At 35.1% G+C, this 27,831-nt stretch overlaps 1 protein-coding gene across 1 annotated transcript in view; it reads left to right on the top strand.

Annotated features, from left to right (window-relative positions):
- LOC150098640 (uncharacterized) overlaps positions 1-27,831 on the top strand; it is a 134,874-nt gene that overhangs the window by 23,291 nt on the left and 83,752 nt on the right. Inside the window, exons 2-3 of the mRNA XM_090405833.1 lie at positions 1,617-1,669; positions 19,632-19,737. Coding sequence (XP_090261959.1) covers positions 1,617-1,669; positions 19,632-19,737 — 159 coding nt within the window. The remainder of the gene's footprint in view (positions 1-1,616; positions 1,670-19,631; positions 19,738-27,831) is intronic.

The following is a 27,831-nucleotide window of genomic DNA, read 5'->3' as shown; positions in this document are numbered from 1 at the left end:
GGAAAATCCTTTTCGTATATCAAGAACTTAGCTGATTTTGTCTCAAAGATCAAGAACATCCAACTTAACGAAGCTGACAGAATGGTCAGCTTTGACATAGTCTCACTGTTCACCAACGTTCCAACACAGTCTTTTAAAAAAAAAGTTATCTAAGAAGATTTTTGCCTTACTTGTTCTTTGTGTGGACTCGGGCTACTTCTTATTTGAAGACAAGATCTACCAACAGAACAACGGTTTGGCCATGGGTAGTCATTGTCTCCAGTGCTAGCCAATGTTTTTCTTGAAAATTTTGAGGAAAAAGCAATTTCCTCAGCGACACGGAAACCCAAAATCTGGTTGCATTACATGGACAACATTTTCCTAATTTGGGAGCATGGCCTGGAAACCTTAAACCTTTCTGGATCATTTAAACAATTTTCATCAAAATATAAACTTCACATCCCAACCAAAAGTTAATGATGTTCTGGCTTTTCTGGATATAAAACTTGCTAGAACAACTGATGGTCTCAAGATTTCTATCTTTAGGAAGCCAACTCACACACTGATAGATACCTACATGCTTTGTCTCACCACTACCTCCCTCAAAAATTAGGAATTATTTCCACACTAGCTCATCAGGTGAGATCCTTGTCAGAATCAGCAGAACTTCAACATCAACTTAATTACCTCAAAAGGACTTGCTTAAATAACGGTTACTCTCCTAAAAGTATCTATAATCGTCTTAGTGTATGTAATCAACACAGTAATGAAGACAACTCAAACCCCACAGCCTACATCTCCTTTCTGTATATAAGTTCTCTTTCTCCTAAACTGGCGAAAATCCTGAAGAAATTTAATGTTAAAACATATTTCTCCACCTTACCAAAACTCCAATCTTGCCTCAGTCAACCTAAAGTAAAACACAACTTTCTTCAGTTCCCAGGAGTGTACAAAATCATTTGCAGTTGCGGCAAACCATATTATGGCCATACAGTAAAGTCCATCTCTATCAACCTAGAAGAACATCAATGTAACATTTCTTACAACAGAACCATGCTAGTGCCCTATCCAGCCACATTTTATTCTCTGCTAATACCAGTGTTAAAAGACGACAACATCAAATAGACTGGAACTTAACTTCAAACATCCATAAATGCTCCGATGAATTAGAGAGACGTATCTTGGATTCCAAAGAAATAGCTCTCGACCCTTCCCATCTAAACAGCAATCTCAGTTTACAGCCTACCCAATTCACATAGCGCTGTAATCCAGTTTTGGCGTACTCGTGATATCATTCACACTAGAACTAATGCTCAGACTCCATTTCAAACACAACTACTACTTGTTCTAAACTCTGTGCCTGTTGTACAATATATTTTTAAGTTGTTTACACCCTGGTATTGTATTCACCCGATGAAGTCGGCATTTCTGATGAAACTAGTAGTGAAACCTTATTAAATCTCTTTTTTTTTTTTTTTCTCGGTGTCTAAGTCAGTTAATAATTATAAACATATATATGTGTATATGTAGAAAGTATTTTACCTTGGGTATAATAAATGTTAAAGATATATACATGGAGATGTTTTGTTTATTTTTATGAATTGTTTTATAACTAGGTGTCATGTTTTATATTTCAGATGTGGAAATGTAAATTTTGCCAGAAGGGCTACGTGTAATCGCTGTGGAAAAGGTACAGATTCTTTTGCAATTCTTCATTAGAAATAAAGTGTTATTATTTCAGATTGTGCCACTATTTCACTGTTATGCTTATTTATGAATAGTTCAGTATACCTGACACTTTTCATGTCTAGCATTTCATTATCACTATCGTTATCATTGAGCAAATGATATATGATATTTTATCTTTACTGCAGTTTGTCATTTTCTTGAGTTTATGTATTCAGTTTCATATTAGCAATAATGGTCATAATGTAGTACAGTGCTTCCCAAACACTTCTGGATGTCAGGGCCCCCTTTGGAAAATTTAAAATATTTCACGGCCCCCTCTAAAAAATATCGTAATATAGACATATATTATTATAATGTTTATTGTATATATATTCAATACAAAACATACACAGTGAATATTGTCAAAATCAAATGCAAATATTACATTTTTAGCATTTTACATACACATTTGACATGGCACATTATCTCGTATTTTTATATAGGTAGATATATTGTTATTGTACATTTGCAGTATAAGCACATGAAACGTAAAATGATTAGTAATAAAGAAAGAATTAAAAACATAAAAGAAGTTTAATAACAATTTAATGTGATGGATGTGTTTCAATACTGCTACACAAAAAGTCAATATCAGGTGAAATATTTGCAACTGCAATTCTTAGATTTCTGCTTTGAAATGAAACTTATATGAATAAGCATATATTTACTAATATTCATTAAGCACTGAAATGCGCAGGAAGCAAAATTTGTGAACCCACACCAATGTGTGATTTCTTTCATGAAAATATAAAACATAACAAAAAAAAGAAATAATAAAAATTAAATACGATGAAAAGCCAAACGGCTATTTTTTCTGGCGAAGTTAATTAAATTAAGGGGATAAAAATCCCTTATTATTTTCCACCCAGTATGCGAAACTCTAAGATCGAAAACTACGATCTAAGAGTTTCATGCCGAAGAACTACCGGCGAATCCAAGCGTAAGTGACCACTTGGTAGTACAACACCAAGGCAACTTGAAGCAAAGGTGGAGCAAGCTCCCTCACTATCCTTGATATTTTCTCATAATGTTAAAACACAGCTCCTAGGAGATGTAATACTGTCATTACATTATGAGGAGAGGTCACTACCCTGACCGGATTCAACCTTTTTTGAGGTCTCATCAGTGAGTAGGTAGACCTGGATGATATCAAAGTTTAAGTGAAAAGAACTTGCATACCTTCACTATACGAATTCCAGACAGGTGTGCCCATATGTATTATTATATATTAAATATAACTAAGGCATTCGTATAGTGAAGGTATGCAAGTTCTTTTCACTTAAACTTTGATATCATCCAGGTCTACCTACTCACTGATGAGACCTCAAAAAAGGTTGAAACTGGTCTTGGGTAGTGACCTCTCCTCATAATGTAATGACAGTATTACATCTCAGAAGCTGTGTTTTTACATTATGAGAAAATATCAAGGATAGTGAGGGAGCTTGCTCCACCTTTGCTTCGAGTTGCCTTGGTGTTGTACTACCAAGTGGTCACTTACGCTTGGATTTGCCGATAGTTCTTCGGCATGAAACTCTTAGATCGTAGTTTTCGATCTTAGAGTTTCGCATACTGGCTGGAAAATAATAAGGAATTTTTATCCCCTTAATTTAAAAATTAAATACGTTTCTTTTAAGATAAAAAATAAAATCTACTTAGTCTTAAAACATTTTAAATTTGCTTTCATTATTTCACGGCCCCCTCAACAAAACCTACGGCCCCAAGGGAGCCGTTGCCCACAGTTTGGGAAGCGCTGATGTAGTATTCTGAGTTATTATTATTGTGCAAAGAAATGTGATCTGGTGAGGAAGAAAAAATGGTGTAGTTGTATTCAATATATTCTTGTCTAAGCCAGTTTTAATTACTCAGACATCCATATGGATGAAATATATCAATCAATTTATGCTTCATATCCATGTTATTTCATTGGTATCTGTAGGTTATATCAATTTCAATTGGCACTTCACAACCATGTTTTAATTGACATAATGTCAAGGACAGTGGATTGGTTAAATATAGACAAATCAGCTTTTATAGTTCTTGAGCTGTATTTTACTGTGGACATAATCCATAAAATGGCTAAATCATAACATGATTTGAGATGTTTAATTAAAGGAAACTGGAAAAGTAAATCCGTTTTATCATTGATGTTTTATATCCATATGAATGACATACACTTATCAACTGATAAATGAACAATACTTGACTGCAGCTGATTTGCTTTTTCAAACTGAATTATAGATGTGTTGGGTGATGAATCTTAGATTCATTGGAAGTTCTAAAATTTTTACTTCATTTTTAATTTCTAAGTTGACCATCCACTTTCCAAATTTATGAATTTTTCTTCTAATTCCCAGCCTTTATGACCTTAAATCGTAATGACAGAAATAACTTCTAAGGTGCTGTTATAATAAAATGCCTCACTTTTCAATAGGCAACACTATTAGATTGACTAGGTTCAAATTACATAATTATGTAATGCAGCATATATTCATGAATGCATGGCAATTACATAAAATAAAACATAAAGTAATACTCGTTGGATGAGTGCATTAGAGAATGAAACAGCTGATAAAACAGTGGATATAAATTTTTTTAAGCACCCTAGAAGTTGAAATTATTTGAGTACCAGTAACATGTGCATAAGAAAGATATCAGTTATGAAAATTGTAAAACTCAGGCCAAAAGTGTTACAATTATAGTGTGAAAGCTAAAGTGAGTGTGTAAAGAAACTGGCTTTGCAAGCTAAAGACAACCTAAAAGAATTCTATCGTTATGTTGCAAGTGAAAGAATGAATGAATGCAAAAGAATAACTCTCACAATGGTATGTTGGAGGGGTGGGGTGAGTAATCTTTTCTGCATCTGAAGAGATTACTCAAGCAATTCGTGCCCATTATGCTAAAAGCACTATCAACCTGGTGTATGACTGGTACTAGAGCTGTTGCATAAACTGAATATTAATTCAGTAATGGCGACTGGTGTGATATCAGCATAGATGCTAAAAGAATGTTAATCTGGAAAGAATGTATATGATAATCCTGTTGCACATGAGTCGTGCAAAGACTAATGCATCTAACTATCACTCTATCAGTTCTGGGATGGTGGTGAAGATTTTGAAAACGTTCGTAAGAACTTGTGTACAAAAATGAGTTGACAGAGAATCTTATACTTTGCAATGAACAACAAGAGTTTTATAAGGAAAGGTCATGTTTGAATAACTTGCTTGCATTATGATTGAGTTAGACAAGGAGAATGGTTACACATTGATACATTTGGACTTTTGAATTCAGCATGGAAAGCTGTTGCATAAGTTAGAGGATATGGGATTGAATTATAAATTCTTAGTTTGGTGATGAGGATGGCTTAATGACATCAGAAAGTGGTATATGTAAGTCTTCAGGATTTAAGGTGACCAGTGATGTACTCCAGGGATCGGCCCTTGTTCCATTGTTATTCATTCTTTACATAAATGAAAATGGGAAAGATTTAACTGGTGACATATAAATATTTTCTGATGATGCAAAAATAGGCAGGGCAATAAGGAATGCAGTTGACATTGCAGTACTTGCAGAATGATTTGAATAAGCTGTAATTGTGGGCATGTAAAAATGGCTGTCAGTTCAGTGTTAGTAAATGTTATGTGCTTTGTTGTAATGAGATATCCACTGGAGTATTATATTGGTGGGATTATTCTAGAAGAAATTGACCAGGCTAGGAATCTTGGAGTTTGAGTAGATAGGAAGATGAAGTTCAGGAGTCATGTGGCAAAAATTGCAAATACAACTCAGAAGATAATTGTAGTGCTGCAATGCACACTGATATAGAGGAATGATGAAGTCATTTTACCTCTTTACGAGGTTTTGATACCACCTCATTTGGACTATTGTGTGCATATCTGGTTTCTGATAGATACAGTGAAGAGTGTTAAAAATGATATCAGGAGACTGGAATGTAGATTAAAGGAGAGATTAAAAAAATTTTGTGGGTTGCAGATACTAGCAGACAGGAGACAAGGGGTGATATGATAGAGTTCTACCAACTTTTGAGTGGGTCATACTGGATACCAGTAGATGGAATTTTTCATTGTATGGAGAGTTGTGAGAGGACAAGAAGGCATCCACTGGAAGTTGATAATGAATGCAGTAGAAAAGGGATGAGGCTAGATTTTTATCTCATAGAGCAGTGTGTGTGTGTGTGTGTGTGTGTGTGTGTGTGTGTGTGTGTGTCCTCCTTGATAAGTCCCTGACATCTGGAGGTCTTTTTAGTAATAATAATGTGCATAAACCTACTAGAGAGAGATCTTGGATTTATTTATTTATTTCGTGTGCAAACTACAGAAAACGTAAGAGCATGCATATAAATGATTAAAAGCATATATTTAAATGTATACATTAAAATGCAAAAACAAAAGATGTCAGATTTCACTGATTAATATAATTTAAAGCTGTTTTATTACTGCATTAAATCTTCTCAGGTACATATATTATTAATGTCTATTAGGCAGCATTACAGAAGATGATCCATGGTTTACTTCACCACATGAGCAGCTTGGATTTATTATTTCATGGCATATCCATAGAGTCCAGACTCATTGTGGAAGACTCACACTTACCATCGTCAACAAAGTACTTACAACTACCTCTGGCAACCTATTTCTCTCATTTACTATTTTCCAAGCAAAATATCTAGTGCTGACTCTTTGTTCTCTTTTGTCAAATCATGTGCTGAAATCTCTATAGCATCTACTTTACAAAACCCTTTTAACATATGTATATGATGATGATGATTCTATCATCTCTGTGTCTACCTAACAGTTTATAACCTGTGAGCCTTCAGTCTTTCATCAGAGGGAGCACTCCATAAACCAGTCACCATTTAGTTATGTGCCTCTGAATCCTCCTCAACACTTCCACATCCCCAAGAAACCCAGTTGACCAGATTTGTGTATAGTGCAGATGGTGTTGTATCAGGTTTATAAAGAGGGATAATAATCTTCTTATGCCTTCTTGGCAGAGTATTTCTTAGCATCCCAATGATTCTTTGAGATTTTCAGTATGTCCTCTGGATTTCAATTCTCTCTGCCATTATCGCTAATCTCATTGATTCCTTGCAGTGCAGTTCTATTTATGTAATACAGCCCTAGTTCCTGGAGTGCATAACTTAATATTGAATTGGCAGCTATTATACATTGTCCAAGCTGCCAGTTTGTTCAGACATCCTGCAGGATCTCTATATCACCTTTAGAGCTCAACCTGTTTCTTCATATTCATCATGGCGAAGATGAATATCATCTTTGGGCGCATAATTACTTTCACCACAGTGGCTCCTGTACCTTTGTGAGATCCAGCATTACTTGCCAGAGAATGCTTAATCCCTGCTTTTGATCTCTGGTTTATGGTTTCCCCTGCCTCATAAAGTAACTCATCTGCTGTATTTGCTGCTCTACAAATTCTGAAAGCCACTAACTCCTTCACCTTCCTATCTATGAAGCTTGACTTTCAGCAATCCAGCCATTCAAATAGTGAAGTTATCTTCCTAGGTGACCTTAATGTCAACAACTCTATTTGGCTTCCTTTTCCAAAACCACTGACCACGCTGAACAATATGCAGAAGCTTTTGCTGTAAACACTGACCTGATGCAAATTTATATCTAACCCAATTTTTTGATAACTGGCTCAACAAAATTCATTCTGATAAATTATGGAGACAATTACTGTGCTATAATAACTTCAGGTTAATATGAACTAAAATAATCACCTGATGTTTTGACCTTCACATCAAGGCCATCATCTGGAGTATACATGTATATACAAAGAAACCAACTGTTACAATACACGTAGTATGCTAAAGTCACATTAATTTTGTCAACCATTAACAGTACTGGCCTGACCTCTAGTGAAAAAAAAAAAACCTACATCAAGCTAGAGTTCTGTTATCTGTTTGGCTAGAAATTAACAAAAATTAGGCTAGAGATTACTCACAGATAAATTAGAACAAAAACAGTAATTGATGATGGCCAATCTACAAAATAAGAGCTGAAATTATTGTTTAGGATCCTAAAGTGAAGTTTTGATGGAGAACTTGAACAGAAGTTATGTGGGTTGAATGTGTGTCATCCATATTCTTGGGATTTTTAGGCCCCCATTACTGTTTAGATTGGGATGATTGATCAAAATTTCAGAGGCTTCAGGAACAGGTACCCTTCCAATCAGTTTGGTGTAGGGTGTTAAGAATGTGATCCAAGAGGCCCACTTTACCAAAATTGTTAACTTTTATGTCATTTGTGTTTTTTTTTATGGATTGGAATTGTGCATCCAGTTTTATCAGTATAAGGTAAGTTACAGGTACACTAGATTCATCCCAGGATGAGCCATAGGAGGGGAGAAGGAAATCTTGGAGGAGTTAAATATATTTTTTAATTTTATAGGTGGTTTAAAAGTAGCATTAAGGGTACAATAGTGTGGCATTCTGTTTTTTATCTGATAACCCTTTAATGTATGGAATTGCTAGTTATACTGTAATCTGTATTTCCATTTTTTTTAGGTGTAGTTTTGTGAAGAATTTTATTAACCTCTCTACCGGCCATGGTGGATGAAATAGTGATACCAAATTGCACTTCTTATCCATGTTATTCAATAGGTGTTACTGAATTGTATCCAGATTTTGCTGGACGTCTATAGATGTCATGGCCGGTTGAGGTGTTAATGGTATTTTTGCTATAGCTGTTGTTTATAAACGTATAGCTAATAATTTTTAATTTGTGCATAAATGCTTACTCATTAGTGCAGATTGTTACAGCTTCAGTGCAGTGGGGTTTTTCACAGAAGTCAGGCCATTAGTGTCAACAGTTGACCAAATTAGTGACTTTAGTATGCTATGTGTATTGTAACATAGATTGTTTCTTTGTATATTTGGGTATACTCCAGATGATGACCTTGATATGAAGCTGCAAATGTTGGATGATTGTTTCAGTTTATATTAAACTGTAGCTATTCTATAACACAGTAGTTGTTTCCATAATTTATTAGAATGAATGCTGATGACCATCTAACTATGAAAGAAATGGTTCAGCAAAAGGCGTACCAAAGCTGTTGATTGAAAAAAAACTGCTTACTACAGGTTGTTTGCGATAAGAAATCCCACCCTCCCGGAGTCTCATATTCAGATTATGCTGAAACCTGCAATAAACATTAGATTGCCATCAGCAAATCCATATTTCACTTTGTAAAGACCTGTAGCAGAAAACATGCTCTTTGTCCAAACAGAAACTAGGCCTTTCCTTTATCAACATACCTTTTATAGCACTATTGGCTGTGCATCCAATAATCTTAATGGAAAACTTACTTAATCACTTTATCATTAAATAAGTTTTGATTAATGTGTTAGTGTTCATGATAACCTATGGACTTTGTTTTGTCTATTCTCTTTCTTTCAGTACTTTGTCTCTCTCTCAGCATAATGTCTTTATTACGGTTAACTCTTGTTTGGAGATCTTTTTTTCAGGAGTTTGTGTGGTTTTGCATTGAGCAAAATGGCTACTGTCTGCATATGGAATAGCATGAATGCATAACATATCTCTAAGGCTTCTATAATTTGGATTAATGTCACAAAAAAAAACTGCTGGCTTTTAAGCCATATAAAAACAAAAATTTTAAAAATAAAATAATTTTTATTAATTCTTAATTTCTTCGGGTTTTGCATACCTTGTAGTCTGCTTTTTCAGCAGATGTTATGAATCAGAGGCTAGTACAACATTCAAAACATGGCTAAAGAATAAACAGCTAATTAGTTCAATTATATGCACATAGTAACATAATACATTTGCTGTATTGTCTGTGTGTCTAAGATGTTTTTATGAGAGGACCAGATTTGATAATGAAATGAGTCCTTGATTTTTATTGCATTGCATGGTGAGGGTTGTGCATAGTACTTTGCTGAGAAGGTAAAGGATTTAATATTAGATTTATCTTATCTCCAAGAGCCTTTATCATGATGTTATTCACAGATGTCCCTAGAAATGGGACTTTCCAACTGTTACAAGAACTCCTCAGTTTTCTCCCATTGTAAAAAAAAAAAAAAAAAAAAAAATCCACAAATCCAAAGCAACCTTTCTGGTTTGTCACCAAGACTCTTTGTGCTCAACTTCTCCACCTCTCTTTCATATCCTGATTAGTACAACAGTAACATCATGTAAAGATAAGACAAACATCTTGGCATCACTCTTTTCTTTTCTTCACTCCTTAGATGACTAAGGCAAATCTCCCATTACCACAAAGTGCCCATAGTATGATTCCTCTGATCTTTAACCAAAAGGATATCACAAAAAATACTCAGTCTTGATAATGAATTCAGACTAAATGATATCCCTTCAGTTGTACTAAAAGCTTGTTCTCCACAACTAATACACATCCTGTACCCAACAGCATGGAAGCAAGCTTTGATCTGGTTCCTAAAATGGGAGATAACAGTTGGCCTTCAAACTATTGTTTATTTGCTCTTACCTCAGTAATCTCAAAAATAATGGTCATTAACAACCAGCTGCTTCATTACTTTGAGACCCACCATTTAATTAGTGAAATAGTTTGTCACTCTCACTGTACAGCAGAACTTCTGGATACTATCCCTGTCTGTCTTTCGACATAGGCCATGGAAAAGTTTGGAGAAACTAATGTGGTCGCTCTTGATATTTCCAAGGCATTTGAGTCCAGCATTGCAACCTTACCTAACTACCATCTTATGTTCTCTCTCTCTCTCTCTCTCTCATTCTTTGTGACTGGAGTGCTAGCTTTTTCTCTCTGATTCATTCATTGCATATCTTGATAGATGGTTTCCTTTCATGGGGTGTTCATCATTGTTAGAGTACCCAGAATTCCATGCTTTTGCTCACACTTATACACAAATGATTTTCTTTCACCCACCTCTAATCTTAATCATAGTTTTGTTGATGACTGGTACACTCCATTCTTCCCCCCCCACAAAACCTTGTAGTTCTCAAATGATTCCAACTTTCAAGATCTTCAAGTGATTTAAACACTAATTCCCTCATCATTCTGAAATGGAGGTGAAGATAATTTGCTGAATTCCAATGCTACCAAAACATTATTCCTTTTAGGAAGGAAGATTATGCTTCATTCTCTCTCTCTCTCTCTCTCTCAATTTAAGTAATATTGTGATTGCCAGCAGGTAAGTTTTCTCTTTTTGGATTTCCCATACAGCTTATTCTGGCACAAATACATCACATCATAGCCTCCCAAAAACAAACAACTTGTTTTAAACATTACTTCTCTTCTGCTTAACCCCTTTATAAATCCTAAATGTGTCCAACTTTAAAATATTGTTCTTATATTTGGGATGTGTAGCTAAAACTTCCTTTCAAATACTTAGTTGTATCCCGAAGATTATGCTTAATAGCTGATACCTCACCAACTCCCTCCAGTTGCTTTCCCATGTATGCTGTTTTGGTATTTTTTTAAGACATTTTCATAGGTTCACTGAACTGGCTGCCACCATCCTTCTGCTGTCCTCTAATCTTGTACAGGAATACCTCGATTATCACGATTCTCGATTTATCGTGGTTTGTAATTTGATGCCAAAATTCCAATTATTGCGCTCCAAATTCGAATTATCGTGGCTGCAAGATGTTTCCCACTACCTGTGCAACCAGTTCGAGTCGCCACTCTCCAGGTAACCTTCTCTTGTAGTGCTTCATTTTTATCCAACGGTGCCTGCTCACCAGTAACCGTCTGCCTTTGCCTGAAGTACGTATGGATATTTATTTCTCTTCTTATTTACCCCTACAATGAATGCTCAAAGAAACAAGGATGATATCAAGTCTACAGCTATCAAGAAGAAACGTAGAGTAATCAGCTTAGAAGATAAGTTGCATATGATAAATAAGTATGAAGCAGGCATAACCAAAGCCAAAATTGCAAGAGAGTTCGGTCTAAATGAATCAACTGTTTGCCATATTTTAGACCACACTGCAAACTATAAGCAACTAGGACAAAGTGCATAGACTTCGTCTGCGTTCCAAACCACGAGAAACAGAAGCCATCTTATGATTGAAATGGAAACGCTATTGTCAGTATGGGTAGAAGATTGTAACCAAAAGAGAATTCCTCTTAGTCAAATGACTATAAAAAAAACAAAAGCATTGAATTGTTTGAAACTTTAAAAAGAAAACAATTAGAAAGCAAAAATGATTCGGCGTCAGTAGTGGAAGAAACTTTATCTGCAAGTTCAGGGTAGTTTGATCGGTTCAAAAAGCGATCGAGCATTCATAGTGTTCGTGTACAAGGTGAAATTGCAAGTGCCGATGAAAAAGCAGCAGCTAGTTTTCCTGGTGAATTGCAACAGATCATTGAAGAAGGAAATTATATCAATGTTCAGATATTTAATGCTGACGAAACAGGCTTATTATGGAAAAAAATGCCCACTAAAATATTTTTCGCGAAAAATGAAAAATCACAGCCTGGCTACAAGGTTTCGAAGGAGCATGTAACACTTTTACTATGTGGCAATACTTCTGGAGATTACAAGATGAAGCCTCTCTTTATTTATCGTTCACAAAATCCTCACCCGCTTAGACGTTTAGATAAAAATTTTCTCCCTCTTCATTGGAGATTCAATAGAAAAGCTTGGATGACAAAAACTGTTTTTGTCCTGAAGCTGAGGTACTGCAAGTCATTAAATCTTGTTGATATTAGATAATGCACCTAGTCATCTAGCAGCACTGAATGATTTGTGTGAAAATGTAAAAGTTATTTATTTACCACCTAATACCTCTTCCATCATCCAGCCAATGGATCAAGGTGTGATCACATCCTTTAAGGCATATTACCTACGAAGAACTTTTTCACAAGCAATAGAAAAGACTACAGGAGATGAAGCTATGACTTTGGCAGAATTCTGGAAGGCATTCAACATCAAAAATTGCATTGAGAATGTCAAGGAAGCATGGAGTGAGGTAACGTCTAGCAACCTGAGAGCTATGTGGCAAAGGATTATTCCTCATTGTGCAAATGATTTTAAAGGATTTGAAAATGAAGTAACCCGTATTATCAATGACATAACTAAGCTTGGCTTCGATCTAGGACTAATAGAAATTGAAAAAGGTGATGTTCTGGACCTGCTTCAGTCACATGATAAGGAGCTGGATGATGAAGACCTAATTAACTTCGAGAGAGAACCTGCTTACGATGCTCAAATCGATGACAATGATGAATAAATTGACATGGCACCGAAGGAATTTACCCTCAAAGAAATGGACGAAATGTGTAGAATTGTTGAAAATTTTAAAGAAAAAAAATTTTGAACAGCGATCCTAATCTCGAGCGATCGATGAAAGTTCATCAGGAAATTGAAAATTCCATCCGTTGCTACTGAGTTTTATACGAAGAAAAAAGAAAGAAAATTCCACCAGACAACTCTACACCAATTTTTATCCAAGAAAGAATAATTGTATGTAGTGTATGTACTCCTTATATATAAATAAAGATTAAATAATAATTTTTTTTTCTAAATGAACCTTCATTTTTTACTTAACACATTCCTTTTTTACTTCATATATAAGTGTGTTAATCTCAAGCTGAGCACTTTATTTTCTGGTGAGTTACATACATAATTACTCTCCTTCCTAACACACTTGAACAACCAACACCCCAGAATCAAATTCACCCTGGAAGAAGGAAAAAAACAACTGCCTTCCTTTCTTAGACACACTAGTCACCTGCCAGCTTGATGGAACCTTGGTTTTATCAGTCTATAAAAAACCCACCCATACAGGCAGATACATTCACCAACAATCCCACCACCCCTCCTCACAACAATATGGAGTCATTAAGACACTACACAACAGCGCTAAACTTATCTGCTCAAATGACAATGCCCTAACCACAGAACTAAACCACATTTTCAACACTTCCTTAGCCAATGGCTACCCCCCCCCCCCACAACAAGGATTACTCTAAATCCATCACCATACCCTATATCCGAGGCACCTCGGAAAAAATTACAAAAATCCTAAAAAAAACATGACTTGACTTCTTGTTACAGACCAAATAAAAAAATTGGCATCCCTTATCTGCTCTACTAAAGACCAACCCCCCCCCTCCCCAGACCTACCTGGTGTATACCAGGTCCCTTGCAGCTGTAAGCTGTCCTACTTTGGCCAAACAGGCAGGACAGCAAATATCAGAATTTCAGAACACAAGGACTACATCCGGTTTCACCAATACAGCCACTCTGGTCTTGCGGACCATGCGCTGGATACCTGTGATAGAATACGGTCGAAGAAAGCCAAGATAATACACCATAGTAAATACAAATATGAAATGCTTTTCATGGAATCAGCTTCAGCCCTAAGAAACAATCCAAACCTCAACAAATTTGGGAAACCTACATCAGAAGACCTTCAGCCCATTCATCCAAGAATACCAATATTGCCTGCTAGGGGGCATCATCAGGACTTTAGGAGAAATAATAGCTTGCTTCTTCCTCACTTACTGTTTGTTGTGCCTGCGTGCACGTGTCTTGTTCTATGTTTCTTGAAAATGGCAATGACGTTCCCAAAATATTGAAGTATATTAAAATTTTATTTTAATGTATATACTAGTTGATGTTGTAATTTCCTTAAATTACTTAGTAAAAAATGCATAACCAACGTCTAAGCTTTTCCACGAGAATTATTTTTATTTTTTTCATAATTTGAATATTGAAATTAACAGCATAATCAGAACTCCACTGAAAGTGATTTTTAGAATTGAAGATTGTAGAAATAGATCTGAAAATTTTAGCGTTTTCTGTAATAAAGAATTTATTAAATGAGAAAGTGGAGCCAGCATATTGCTGCCAGAAAAATTGTGGATTGGCGATTTACAGTGGACTGGAGAAGATCAGTAATTTTTATATATTGGGCAAAAAATGGAATGCTGTGGCACCCCGCCATTGCCAGAAGGTTTGGTGATCTGTCTATTCTTACAAGTAATGTGCAACTTCCTGTGTGGAACTTTAACAATGATAATATAAATTGAAATATTTAGTTGCTGAGGTGCTGTTTTCTCATGTCACTTAAAGCAAAGAGAAGAAAAAAAAATAATAATATAGACAATAATATAATTAGCAAAGTTTAAGGCCTATTAAATAATTTATGTTGGAGGTTTAATTGAATATTATCAGCACTGAGAAAGGATTAAAAATAATTTAATACTTCCAATATTTCGTCTCCATCACAGAGACATTTTCAGGGATTACAAAAACACTTTTTGTAACAACACACACACAATAATACAACAGTGAGTGAAACTAAAGTCCTATCTAGGTGGTGTGTCCTCATAGGGACACACCTATCAGGTAAAGGACATGTATGTCCTTTACCTATGATGTAAAGCGGGATCTCTGATAATTAATATTTCCCAAATTTTGGGAAGCTTATTGCAACTGTATTTGTTTAAATTCAGTTGATTCCTGAGTGCAGATGCAGATTCAAAGAATAGTCTTTCTTTTTTTTGAATTTACTATGGTGGAGCATGGTGGTTTTTTCCCAGGAGATCCTGTGGGTTGTATCCTAAAAATGGTCTGCAAGGCCAGATTGACTATAACCATGATTGCAGATATATGACTTGTGTTCTAACCAGATGGTTGCTGATATACCTGTCTGTCTGAAGTAAACCAGTTTACAGGCACAAGGTACTCTATATAACTCCAGGCACTGAGAGAGGAGGGAGCTGATCTTTGGTGGAACCGATAAGGGTAGCAAGTTTACGGTGAGGCTTAAAAGCTGTATGGAGGTTGTACTTTTTTAATGATCTGGCTATTTTTTCTGATGTACCATGGATGTAAGGCATGGTGATGGCATTTCTGAAGTCCTTCTGAAGAGATGATTGGGGGAAGACTTGATTATTTTTTTAATTCTGTAGTCACTTCCATTGGAAAGGAAGGTGTTGTGTATGTGTTTGAGTTCAGTTGAAAGCGCAGTTTGCCATATTGCTGAGAGGGATGGTGGTGGGAGAGTTTGTGAATGTATCTGCCTGTATGAGTAGGTTTTCTATATACAGAGAAAGAAAGGCTACCATTAGGAAGGTGTGTTACTAAGGTGTCAAGGAAGGGTAAACTATTGTTATTTTCCTTTTCCATCGTAAACTGAATTCTTGGATGTAGACTATTGAGGTGACTGAGGAAGGATTTAATGTGTCTAGGCCATGAGGCCAAATAGAGCAGCGCTTCCCACGGCCCACTTCGGGACCATAGGTTTTGTTGAGGGGAGCCGTGAAATAATGAAAACCAATTTAAAATGTTTTCAGACTAAGTAATTTTTTTTTAATCTTAAAAGAAATGTATTTAATTTTTATTATTTCTTTTTTGTTATTATTTATATTTTAATGGGAAAAAATCACACATTGGTGCGGGTTCACAAATTTTGCCTCCTTGCGTATTTCTGCACTTAAAGAATATTAGTAAATATATGCTTGTTCATATAAGTTTCATTTCAAAGCAGAAATCTAAGAATTGCAGTTGCAAATATTTCACCTGATATTGACTTTTTGTGTAGCAGTATTGAAACACATCCATCACATTAAATTGTTATTAAACTTCTTTTATGTTTTTAATTCTTTCTTTATTACTAATCGTTTTACGTTTCATGTGCTTGTACTGCAAATGTACAATAACAATATATCTATCTATATAAAAATATGAGATAATGTGCCATATCAAACGTGTATGTAAGATGCTAAAAATGTGATATTTGCATTAGATTTTTGCAATATTCACTGTGTATGTTTTATATTGAATATAAATACGATAAATATTAGAATATATGTCTATATTAAGATTTGTTTTTGAGGGTGGCCGTGAAATATTTTAATTTTTCCAAAGGGGTCCCTGATATCCAGAAGTTTGGAAAGCACTGAAATGGAGAACACATCATTTACATATCTTAGTCAGATAGAAGGTTTTAGAGGGGAAGAGTCTATGGCTCGTTTTTCAAAATTTTCCATGTAAAAATTGGCAAGGGGGGGGGGAGACCCATGGCAGTTCCCTCTATCTGTTTGTAGATTTTGTTCTTCCAAGAAAAATAACCAGAGTTGATGGCAAAAGAAAAGAGCTCTAAGATATCAGAAGGAAAAACGTTTTTTAAGAGTGTTAAGGTGTCAATTAGGGGAATATTGATAAACAATGAGAATATGTCAAAACTGACCAATATGTCTGTATTATTTAAAGTAAGATTTTTAATTACGTTTTTAAAGTGGGTAGAGTTTTTTACATGAAATGTGGTAAGACCAGTGAGGGGTGCGGTCGAAGAGTTAGCTAGCTGCTTTGACAATTTGTAGCAAGGAGCATTGGTGGCATCTACTATAGGTCTTAGGAGAGAATTAGGTTTGTGGATTTTTGGTAAACCGTATATATGGGGGGGGGGGAACGAGACCAACTCAAACCATTTGGTTCTCGTCCCTCCCCCGTGTATATACAGTTTACCAAAAATCCACAAACCTAATTCTTTCCTAAGACCTATAATAGATGCCACCAATGCTCCTTGCTACAAATTGTCAAAGCAGCTAGCTAACTCTTCCCCCCTCCCTCACTGGTCTTACCAGATCTCATGTAAAAAAACTCTACCCACTTTAAAAACTTAATTGAAACTCTTATTTTAAATAATACAGACATATTGGTCAGCTTTGACATCATCTCATTGTTTACCAATATTCCCCTAATTGACATCTCAGAGCACTTTTCCTTTGCCATCAAGAAGAACAAAACCTACAAACAGATAGAGGGAACTGCCATGAGTTCCCTCCTCTTCCCAATTTTTACATGGAAAATTTTGAAAAATGAGCCATAGACTTTTCCCCTCTAAAACCTTCTATCTTGTTAAGATATGTAGATGATATATTCTCTATTTGGCCTCATGTCCCAGACACATTAGATTCCTTCCTCAGTCACCTCAATAGTCTACATCCAAGAATCCAGTTTACAATGGAAAAGGAAAATAACAATAGTTTACCCTTCCTAGAGACCTTAGTAACATGCCTTCCTAATGGTAGCCTTTCTTTCTCTGTATATAAAAAACCTACTCATACAGGCAGATACATTCACAAACTCTCCTGCCACCACCCCTCTCAGAAATATGGCATTATTAAAACTCTTACCAATAGAGCCCACAATCTTTGTTCCAGTGAAACTGCCCTTTCAACTGAACTCAAACATATACACACCTTCCTTTCCAATGGCTACAGTGACTACAGAATTAAAAAATAATCAAGTCCTTCCCCATTCCCCTACCATCTCTTCAGAAGGACTTCAGAAATGCCATCACCATACCTTACATCCCGTGGTACATCAGAAAAAATAGCCAGATCATTAAAAAAGTACAACCTCCATACAGTTTTTAAGCCCCACCGTAAACTTGATACCCTTATCCATTCCACCAAAGATCAGCTTCGTCCTCTCTCCGTGCCCGGAGTGTATGTAGAGTACCTTGTGCCTGTAAACTGGCTTACTTCAGATAGACATGTAGATCAGTAACCATCCGGTTAGAAGAACACAAATCATACATCTGCAATCACAATTATGGTCAATCTGGCCTTGCAGACCATGTTTTGGATACAACCCACAGGGTCTCCTGGGGAAAAACCACCATACTCCACCATAGTAAATTCAAAAAAGAAAGACTATTTTTTGAATCTGCATTCAGGAATCAACCAAATTTAAACAAATATGGTTGCATTAAACTTCCCAAAATTGGGAAACATTAATTATCAGAGATCCCTCTTTACATCATAGGCCACCTGCAAATGTCCATAGAGGGCACACCACCTAAATAGGACTTTAGTTTCACTCACTGTTGTATTATTGTGTGTGTGTGTTGTTTACAAAAAGTTTTTTGTAATCCCTGAAGATGTCTCTGTGATGGAGACGAAATATTGGGAGTATTAAATTATTTTTAATCCTTTCTCAGTGCTGATAATATTCCATTAAACTTCCAACACGAATTCTTCACAGCACTTAAATCTCAACACACGACCTCTTAAATAACTTTATATGAAATAAGAGAGAAACTAGCCAAAATGCCAAACTAGGTACAAAATAGTGTTTGAACCAATTAACATATTGACTTGGAATTTTGGTAAAAACAAAAGTTTTTGGAAATTTTTCCACTTGGTTATACTATAAATTAAAGATGCCAAGAAATTATATTCTTGGTTTAATCCTTTATCCAAGTTAAACCAAGAATATAATTTCTTGGCATCTTTAATTTAAAACAAAAGTTTATCAGTGGCTAGAGAACAGATGTGAGAGTTTGAAGAAAATTAACAGAATATTCAAAAGATTAATATGCAAGAATGTTTCAATAGAAATGGTAACTTCAACATTGTGAAGCTTGGCAGGGAAAAGATCTAACAGAAGCACAAAATGGTGATGGTATGGGGTGATGAAGTTAGAAGAATAGACTAGATGTAAAGTAGATGAGTGTTGTTACTTAATAAAACAGCTGAGAATAAAATTCTGTGTAGGTTAGAATAATAGTTAATACTTAATTATGTTTTACTGATATAATATCCTGTGCATCCTTCTTCCACAGAGTTCACTGAAATGTGATTGATATAAAGGTGGCTTGTAAAATTGGTGTATCATCATATGAAGAGAAAGAAAAGTCATTTACATCTGAAATCTTATTGAAAAGAAATGGTCTCTTGCTTCAAGAACTTATTGGAAAGTAAGAGCTAAATGGCTGTGATCAGAATACATGTGGCCAGCATAATAATTCAAGTGCTTTACTAAGTTCTAGTTTGTTTTGTTATGATTTTTTAATGAATGTGTTTATTTTACTTTACAGTAAACTAGAAAACTCCATTATTGGTATATTTTTTAAGCTGTGAAATAAAGTGTAGGGAAGCAAACTCTAAAATTATACTTTGATCTATTTTAGAAAAGTCAGCAGTTCCTCAGCGGAAAAAACTAGGCCATGAAATTGGAAAGGCTGCTGCTGAAAAGAGTCGAGGCCTGTTCAGTGCTGATGACTGGCAATGTGGAAGGTTAGTCTTAGAAAGCTTTTGTTTACTTTTAATAAGATTGCAAAATTGTTTTTAACTATTCCTCTTTTTGTATTCATTTTGTTTTTTTGAATTACTCTAAAAGCTGTTAATACTTTTGTGCCAGTAAAGGGTGATATGAAAGTTGGTTAGAAAAAGAAGCATATGGCAACCTTTCTAAAAACCAGTTTTTCATTCTATTTGTGAGAGTAGGTAACAATACGGAATACTTGCAGCACTCCAAATGAATGCTGTGTAGCTTGTATATATTTGTTGACTTACCTGGTTAGTTGAATGGATAGCATTTCACCATTCAAATTCAAACAAACAAACTGTTTCAATCCCATGGAATGCTTGTGAATGTCTTGTTTAGGTGGCAGATGAATTTCATTGTCTAGTATGAGACCACTGATCACCATTGCTGTTTATTGGAAGCTAGTTACTTAAGGAAATTAACAATGAATACTATATATTAATTCAAAAACTTTTCTCTTGATACTTCCAGTATTTTGGCAAAGTCAAATTGCCATCATCAGGGAACAAAGAACTAGTTCATATATGCATGCAAGCAATACATAAGGTAAGTATGACAGAAGGAGAGACAACAAGGCTTAAAATATTCCCCTCCAGTAGAGTTGAATGTGTTCTTGACTGTTGGTCTGAACTTCTCAGGATAAGTGCTTCCTAGATCCAAATTTACTGAGGTTCGGAGTAGTTCCTTATGGCTAACGCAGATTTCAGGAAGAGTCTTTTGTGTTTGAATTGACTTCTGTGGAGTACTCGTGGAAAGGCTTAGACGTTGGTTATGCATTTTTTTATTTTTTTACTAAGTAATTTAAGGAAATTACAATGTCAACTAGGATATACATTAAAATAAATTTTAATATACTTCAATATTTCAGCAACGTCACGTTGCCATTTTCAAGAAACTTAAGAACAAGACATGCGCATGCAGCCACAACAAATCCATTCTGTGGAGTAATGGGACGTTTTTCCATAGTATCTTGTGGTGAGTGTGCAAGGCATGGTCAATAAGCCCCAGTGGCTGTAGTGGTGACACCGAATGTAGTCTTTGTGTTTGCTCATTCTGGTGTTGGCTGTCTTTCTTGTTTGGCCATAGGACAGCTTACAACTGCATGGAATAAAGAAACTTGGCAGCTCTAGAACTGTGGCTGGTCTTTGGGGGAACAGATAAGGGATGCCAGTTTTTTATATGTTCTATAAGTGGTTATAAGATTATCTTACAGAATTTTTGTCAGTAATGGTAAGGATCACTTCTTACCATTCTTTAGACCAGGGTTTCTCAAACTTTTCCTATGACGGAACACTTCGCAAATCCTGAAATTTTAACGGAACACCTTGGTTAGAGTCGAGTATCATCGGTCTCTTATTCAATGTAAAGCTAAGCCCACACTATCACTGCAGCAGGCTGTAGTGCATTGCATTGACCTTGCTTGTGACCTCATGTTTCCAAGAATAGATATCTCCGTACTTCACTCATGCTCGGAGGTGTCTACAACTGTGGGTGGTGTGGGTGGCTGAATCAAGGCTAGCACACGCTGGCCTCAATAGCACAGTCCACACGCAAAGTGAGGAGTGCCTGATTTTCAAACATGTTTGAACTTGTCACAGCATTTAAAACCATTCCAGGCTCATATTAATTTTGATAATTTTTCACGGAACCCTTATTCACTTTCTGCGGAACACTGGTGTTCTGTGGAACATAGTTTGGAAAATGCCAAACTTTTCGCCGTGAGGGCCACATTGGGTACTTCAGCACTGTTCAGCAGGCCGTAGTAAAAAAAAACTCTAGAACTAGTTATATGAGTTTTATTGAAAGCAGATAAAAACTGATTACAAAGTATGTGAAATTAAATTCTTGTATATTAATGACAATGAACACTATCAGTAAATTCTCATATTTTTATCACAAATTATAATAAAACCATTAATGTGAATGATGTAACTGTGTTTGTGTTTTTAAAATCTTATTAAACTCGGGTTCAAATTTTGAAGTGCTAATTACAAGTAGTGATTTCAAATGTTCATCAGATAAATTTGCCATGTATTTTGACTTGATATATTTCATTCGGGCAAAAAGTTAGTTCACAAAGATACGTTGTTCCAAAAATATAGAGATAAATTTACAAGCAAATTTCTTCAAATTTGCTTGTAAAATTTTGTAAAATTCATATTTTTTTCCTTCGTTAGTCCATTTTAACTGACCTTTTACAGTTAGAAAGACTGTAACTTAGATTATGGTTACTTTTTGCTATTCGGGAATATATTTTGAACACAATTTTAAATAATGCATTTGAAATCTATCAACACTTCATGTTTTTTTTTGCAGATTCTTATTGAAAAATTAGTCCAATTGGCGGGCCAGATAAAATGATATTATGGGCTGTAGTTTGGAGACCCCTGCTTTAGACTATGATCCTACAGACACAGATCAAAGCCCTTGACAGGTTCTTTAAAAAAGGTGACCTTGTGGCACTCAGGGTGGGGGGGGGAAGTACAGGATATGAGAATACTATATGAATAGTTTACATACTAACTTCCTATCAACAATTTTCCTTCAAATTAATCTGTTATCTGTCAGAACTCCAATATTTGGCAGATCTTATATTTTGGTCTTCTAAGGCATTTCTTACTATATCAATCCACGTAGAGCTTGGTCTTCTCTGGTCATCCTGCAAAAAAAGCATTTATTTTGGTAACCTTTCCTTTCTCATTCTGTTAAAAGTGACCACTTTAGATAAATTCTGCTTCCACATTCCTGCATGCTGACAGTGCCATGTACCTTCCTAATATCCTCAAAATCAGGGGAATCGGGGAAAAGAAAAATTGGGGATTTTTCATTTTCCTGATTTTTCTCTATACTTTCATATTTATGATCTCCAGTCTTTGATCAAGTGTTTTATTTTTAACCTGGTTCTTAGATTGATCAGTTAAAACTAGTTTGAACACGTTCAAACTAGTTTTAACACACAGCTAGTGCCTAAATAACTGAAATGTCTTACTTGCTCCATAGCTTCTCCATTCAGGATGTAGTAGATGTTTTCAATGTTTCTTCCTATTTTCATTATCTTTGTCTTTTTATTGCTAATTTTCATACCAAATTTATTATGACAGGAATTTATTTACTTAGGGAATCCTGTGACTTGTACTGAATTTATTTAGGAGTATAACATCATCTCCATAAAGTAAAGAACTAAAATTAACATATCTGATTTTGATATAAGGTTATGCCACTTTCCTTCATAATGTGATTCATATAGATCATTGGTTCCCAACTGGGGGTACGCTCTGGGCCGTTCAGGGGTACACAAAAAATAATCAGTAATGGCAGAAAAACAAGTAAACAAAATGCAAAACATTATGGAACAATAAATGTTAAGTTTGAATCACCACTGTTTTAAAAACAAGGGGTACAATTTATAGACATGGGTTTAAAAGGGATACACAAGTGGAAAAAGGTAGAGAACCACTGATATAGATGATGCAACAGAGATAATGTGCATCCTTTTCTCACACCTGATATAACATCTTGTATCTCCTTGAATTCTAACTGCTGACTTACAACTGAAATATAGACTTGTATTGCTCGACTTGTTCGATTCCAGTCACTGATGTGAGAAACCTTTATCTGGTCTCTTACTACGAAAGGTGAGTTAGCCGGTCTCATATGGAGGTAGAGGGTTTTTTCACCCAGAAACTCGGGTTTTTCATCCCCGTAAACAGGCAAACTGGCCCCATTAACATACGCATCTACAGACATTGGACACACCAGGAGGCATAGGGCTAACCACCTTATCCTCGAGTTGCAGTTGCGAAGTCCAAGAATACTTGGAAAGGTCATGGACGCTTAAATGCCTGTTAGAACCAGAAATAGAAATTGCTCAATATGATGTCCCATTTACACCATATAATTATATTATGATCAGGTTTTGTGGCATCTTGTCATATGCGTTTCTCAGCTCTAAAAACTTATAGATCTTGGTTATATTCCCAATTAATATAAAATTACATTAATTTTATATTGTATTTTTTTATTTATTTTTACATGACTTGGAAATTCTGCTCTAGACATCAAACAGGGAACTTTTTTCCCAAGCCACTTCACACCTCCTGTAAGTAGAGTGGGAATATCATGTAAACAAAAAAAAAAAAAATGTTTATGAAGTAGTGAGAGACAGATCATTAATCAATCTAACTGATCTTTTCTATACTGACTCAGGGACTTTTTGGGAACTCTTAGCAGCACCTTCCAAAATGCAAGAGCAATATTCAGGGATTTAACGAATTTCTGATTTCTATATACTTAAGTCATTCCGCGGTAAAATAAATGGAATAATGGGAATAAAAATGAAATCTTGTTTTTATCAATTGATTTGGATATTGTCAAAGACTAGAGGAAAGAGGCTCTTTTTTTGTAAGAAATATGATAGGTTGAATTTTGCTAATATTGAAGTTTAACAAGTGTGTAAAGGTTTGTGTGTGTAGAAGTGGATATTCTAGAAATTTTGCTGATTTATGTTATGAAGCATGTCAAATGAGAAAAAAAGTTAAATCTTATTTGCCAAAAATCCAGTTAAATGCTTTAGAGGTATGAAGTGTCCATACACTTGAGTGTCCTCAAACTTTTGATTGGTGGCAGAATCTTTACTGGCAATTATTTATTAATTGATAGATTTCTGGACAGCATAGAAATTGACTATGAATGGATTTCTCCATTGCTTTGGAAGGAATTGAAGTGTGAACAGCAGGATGGTAAATTGTCTTTATGAACAGGTTGAATATGGGCTGATTTTCCAGCTGTAGCACAAACACTATTGGAATGGAAGAGTATTTAAAAAAATAAATAAATAATAGCATACCAACTTAACTACAAACCATTGTAAAATCTTCCATTAGAACAAAGTGCAAACTTGTTTTATACCCACTGTGATGGCAGTTATATTTTTTGTGCCTTTGTTTAAAGTGGTTACAACTTCTGCATATTTGCTACTGTTACATTGCCTTTGTCTACTTTGATCATCAAAGCAGATAAAGGCTATGCAATGGTTATCATGAATACAGCTCACTACATGCCAAAGATCTCACTATTGCTTTTGGATTCGCCTACTTATGCTTCATTAGACCATGACACTATTTGGGCTGGTCATGAAGAGACCAATGATCTTTTATGCATCATACTCATCTGACTTACAAATTTAAAGAAAGTTGAAATCTATGCATCTCTTGACTCCACAATTTACAGGATACTGAAAGTTCACAAGGCCAGTATTGCTCTTCAACTGATAATGGGCAGAATTAGCTCACCTACTTATCTTTTATCTGCGCACCTTCCAAATCTATAAAAGAACCATATTCGACACACACTCTTTCATTAAGAACTCTGCACACTTTGTCAAAAATCTATCTGCCATTTGACATCTAGCGTAGATATTGTTTCTTTGCTCACCAGTCTCCTTGTAGGCAAAGTTCTAATAATTATTGATGATCTGTTCTCTCCTGATCTCTCACCTATTCAAATATTGTCTCCATTCTAATTACTTTTGATGGAATGGACAGATTTTTAAGTAGCTTTCTGGCCTTGCAGTGGACAGTCCCCCTGTTTCCACCATGTGCTGATTTATTTATGGAAAATTTTGAAAATTTTTTTTTATGTCAACAAACCTTGAAGATTCATTGACGACATTTTCATCATCTGAAAATATGATACTGCCAATTTAAACAATTTTCTTTCCTCTGTTAACTTATTCCACCATGCAATTAAATTTACTTTGATACTAGAAAGTGAAAGAAGGCTTCCCTTTCTAGATGTTTTAATCACCAAAAATTCTGGTAAGAGACTTCACGCTTTGTGTATATCACAAGATCTACCCACATTGGTTGTTACATCTTCTACATACCATATTTCACAAAACAAAAACTTCTCTACTAACTTGTTCACAATGGATATTCAAAAATCTTGTATAGAAACTGCTATTCTGTAATCTGGCTCCACAGCAAAATCCATTTCTTGCATTGGTAGACTTTGTTACGCTTTCTAGTCTCCTCAGAGCTCATGATATTTGGGTGGCTTATAAACCTATTCTGATTATATGAAATTTACTCCATTCTCCTAAAGACCACAACCCCCTTCTACCTGAGTTTACAGAATTCCATGCCCTTGTGGTCATTCTGACTGACAACTTAAATATAGACTATGCGTTGCTCTGTATAATGTTCTATTCACCCCATATAATTGTAGTGTTTTGAAAAGCTTTTCTGTGGGCACCGTGTCGCATGCCTTTTTCAGATCTACAAAACAGATCTTTGTCATATACCCATGATTTCTTGACTGTTTGTCCTAAAGTGAATATCTGATCTTGACAACCTCTATTTGGCCTGAACCCAGCTTGTTCTTCTCCAAGTTTATCTTCTACAATCTTTCTCAACTTCTTTTCAAGTATGCTTGCATAAATCTTACTTGGAAAACTTGGTAGAGAAATTCCTCTATAATTCTCACATTCAGTTTTATTCCATTTTTTATAGATGGGTACTATGAGAGCTCTACTCCAATCATTGGGAATTCGACCTTCTGACCAGGCCCTCTGAATTATGCAATGTAGCCACTGCAAAACTTTTATACCTCAGTACATAAGCATTTCTGGTTGAATATCATCTCAACTGCACCTGCTTTTCCACATTTCAAGTTTTTGATGGCTTTTTCTACCTCAAGTATTTATGTATTTCTCTTTGCATTCCTCTTGAAAATTTTCTAGTATGGTTCTGTCACTGCTTGGTTCATTTAACTGTCTTTCCAAGTAATTACTCCAGACATTAGGATATCCCTATCTTCAGTTTTCATACCACTTTTATCATCTTTGATTGCTTTTACAGTACTATTTCCTTCATTTCTAAGCTTTTTCAATAGCCTCCAGAACATTTTGTCACCTTCCTGATATTTATTTTCAGTATTCTTGCCAAAGTCTTCCCGTGAGTTTTGTTTAGCTACGTTTACACACAGCTTAGCTTTCTTACATTTTTCTTTGTATTCTTTTAGAGTATCAGTTGACTTATTTGCTAGGAACTTTTGGTATGTTTTCTTCTTTTCTAGGACTGCTGCTTTAACTTCTTGTGTCCACCATGGTGTTCTTTTTTTTCCTATCCTTGCAGACAACTTTGCCACATACCTTCCTAGCTGAATCAGTCTTCTTCAGAGTTTGCCACTTAGACTCCAGAGTTTGATTCTTGTTTTCAATTTGTTTATTTATTTATTTTTAATTATGTTTGTACAGTAGTCTACAATTTATTTCTAAAAACTTCTCAACTTTAATTCTTTTTAAAACTTTCTTATATACTGTTCTTTTCATTGTGGTATCCATTTTTATGCTTAGTACTAAATAATTGTCACTTCCAATTTCAAATCCTCTACACTCTTGTATCCTGAATGTGCATAAAAAGATATCACTATCAACAATGACATAGTCAATGAGGCTTTTCTTATTTCTTGTGTCTTCTCTCCATTTGAACTTGTTCACATCTTTATGTTGAAACATGGTGTTAGTAATGACTAATTTGTGTCCTGCACAGAACTCCCGTAAATGCTTACCATTATTATTAGTTTTGCCCTTTGTCCTATTAGCTAGCTCTGACTTAAGCTTTGTCTAAATATTTTGCTGATGTTTTTAAGAAACCATGATAGATTCTCGCAGTTATATCATGAATGCAGCTCACTTCAGTTAGAAATTGTATAATATAGACATTTCATCTTCCGACATCCTCTCCCGTCTGGAAGTAGTATCTTTCTTTACTAATGAAAATTATTATACAGAAATGAATTAGCACTTAGGAAAATATTTATTTCTAGAATTTTTGGCCATTGTCAATAAAATTATACATAAGAACAACATTTAAAATTGTATGTGCCAGTATATACTGTCAATTGCAGGAGGATAATGCAGTCTACAACCTATTAGAATTCAGAAAAATAAATTTAAACACAAGTAACCCTGTATAACACAGTTTTTAGATTCCTAAAAAAATTGCTGTGTTATGCAAATTCGTCTTATAGGAAACAAAGAACTAGTACATAAAACCCTGTTA

Source organism: Typopeltis vanoorti, chromosome 15, assembly GCF_054136105.1.
Source record: "Typopeltis vanoorti isolate ZY-2024b chromosome 15, IOZ_Tvanoo_1.0, whole genome shotgun sequence".
Lineage (NCBI taxonomy): Eukaryota > Metazoa > Arthropoda > Arachnida > Uropygi > Thelyphonidae > Typopeltis > Typopeltis vanoorti.
This window is presented reverse-complemented; position numbering and strand designations above follow the sequence as displayed.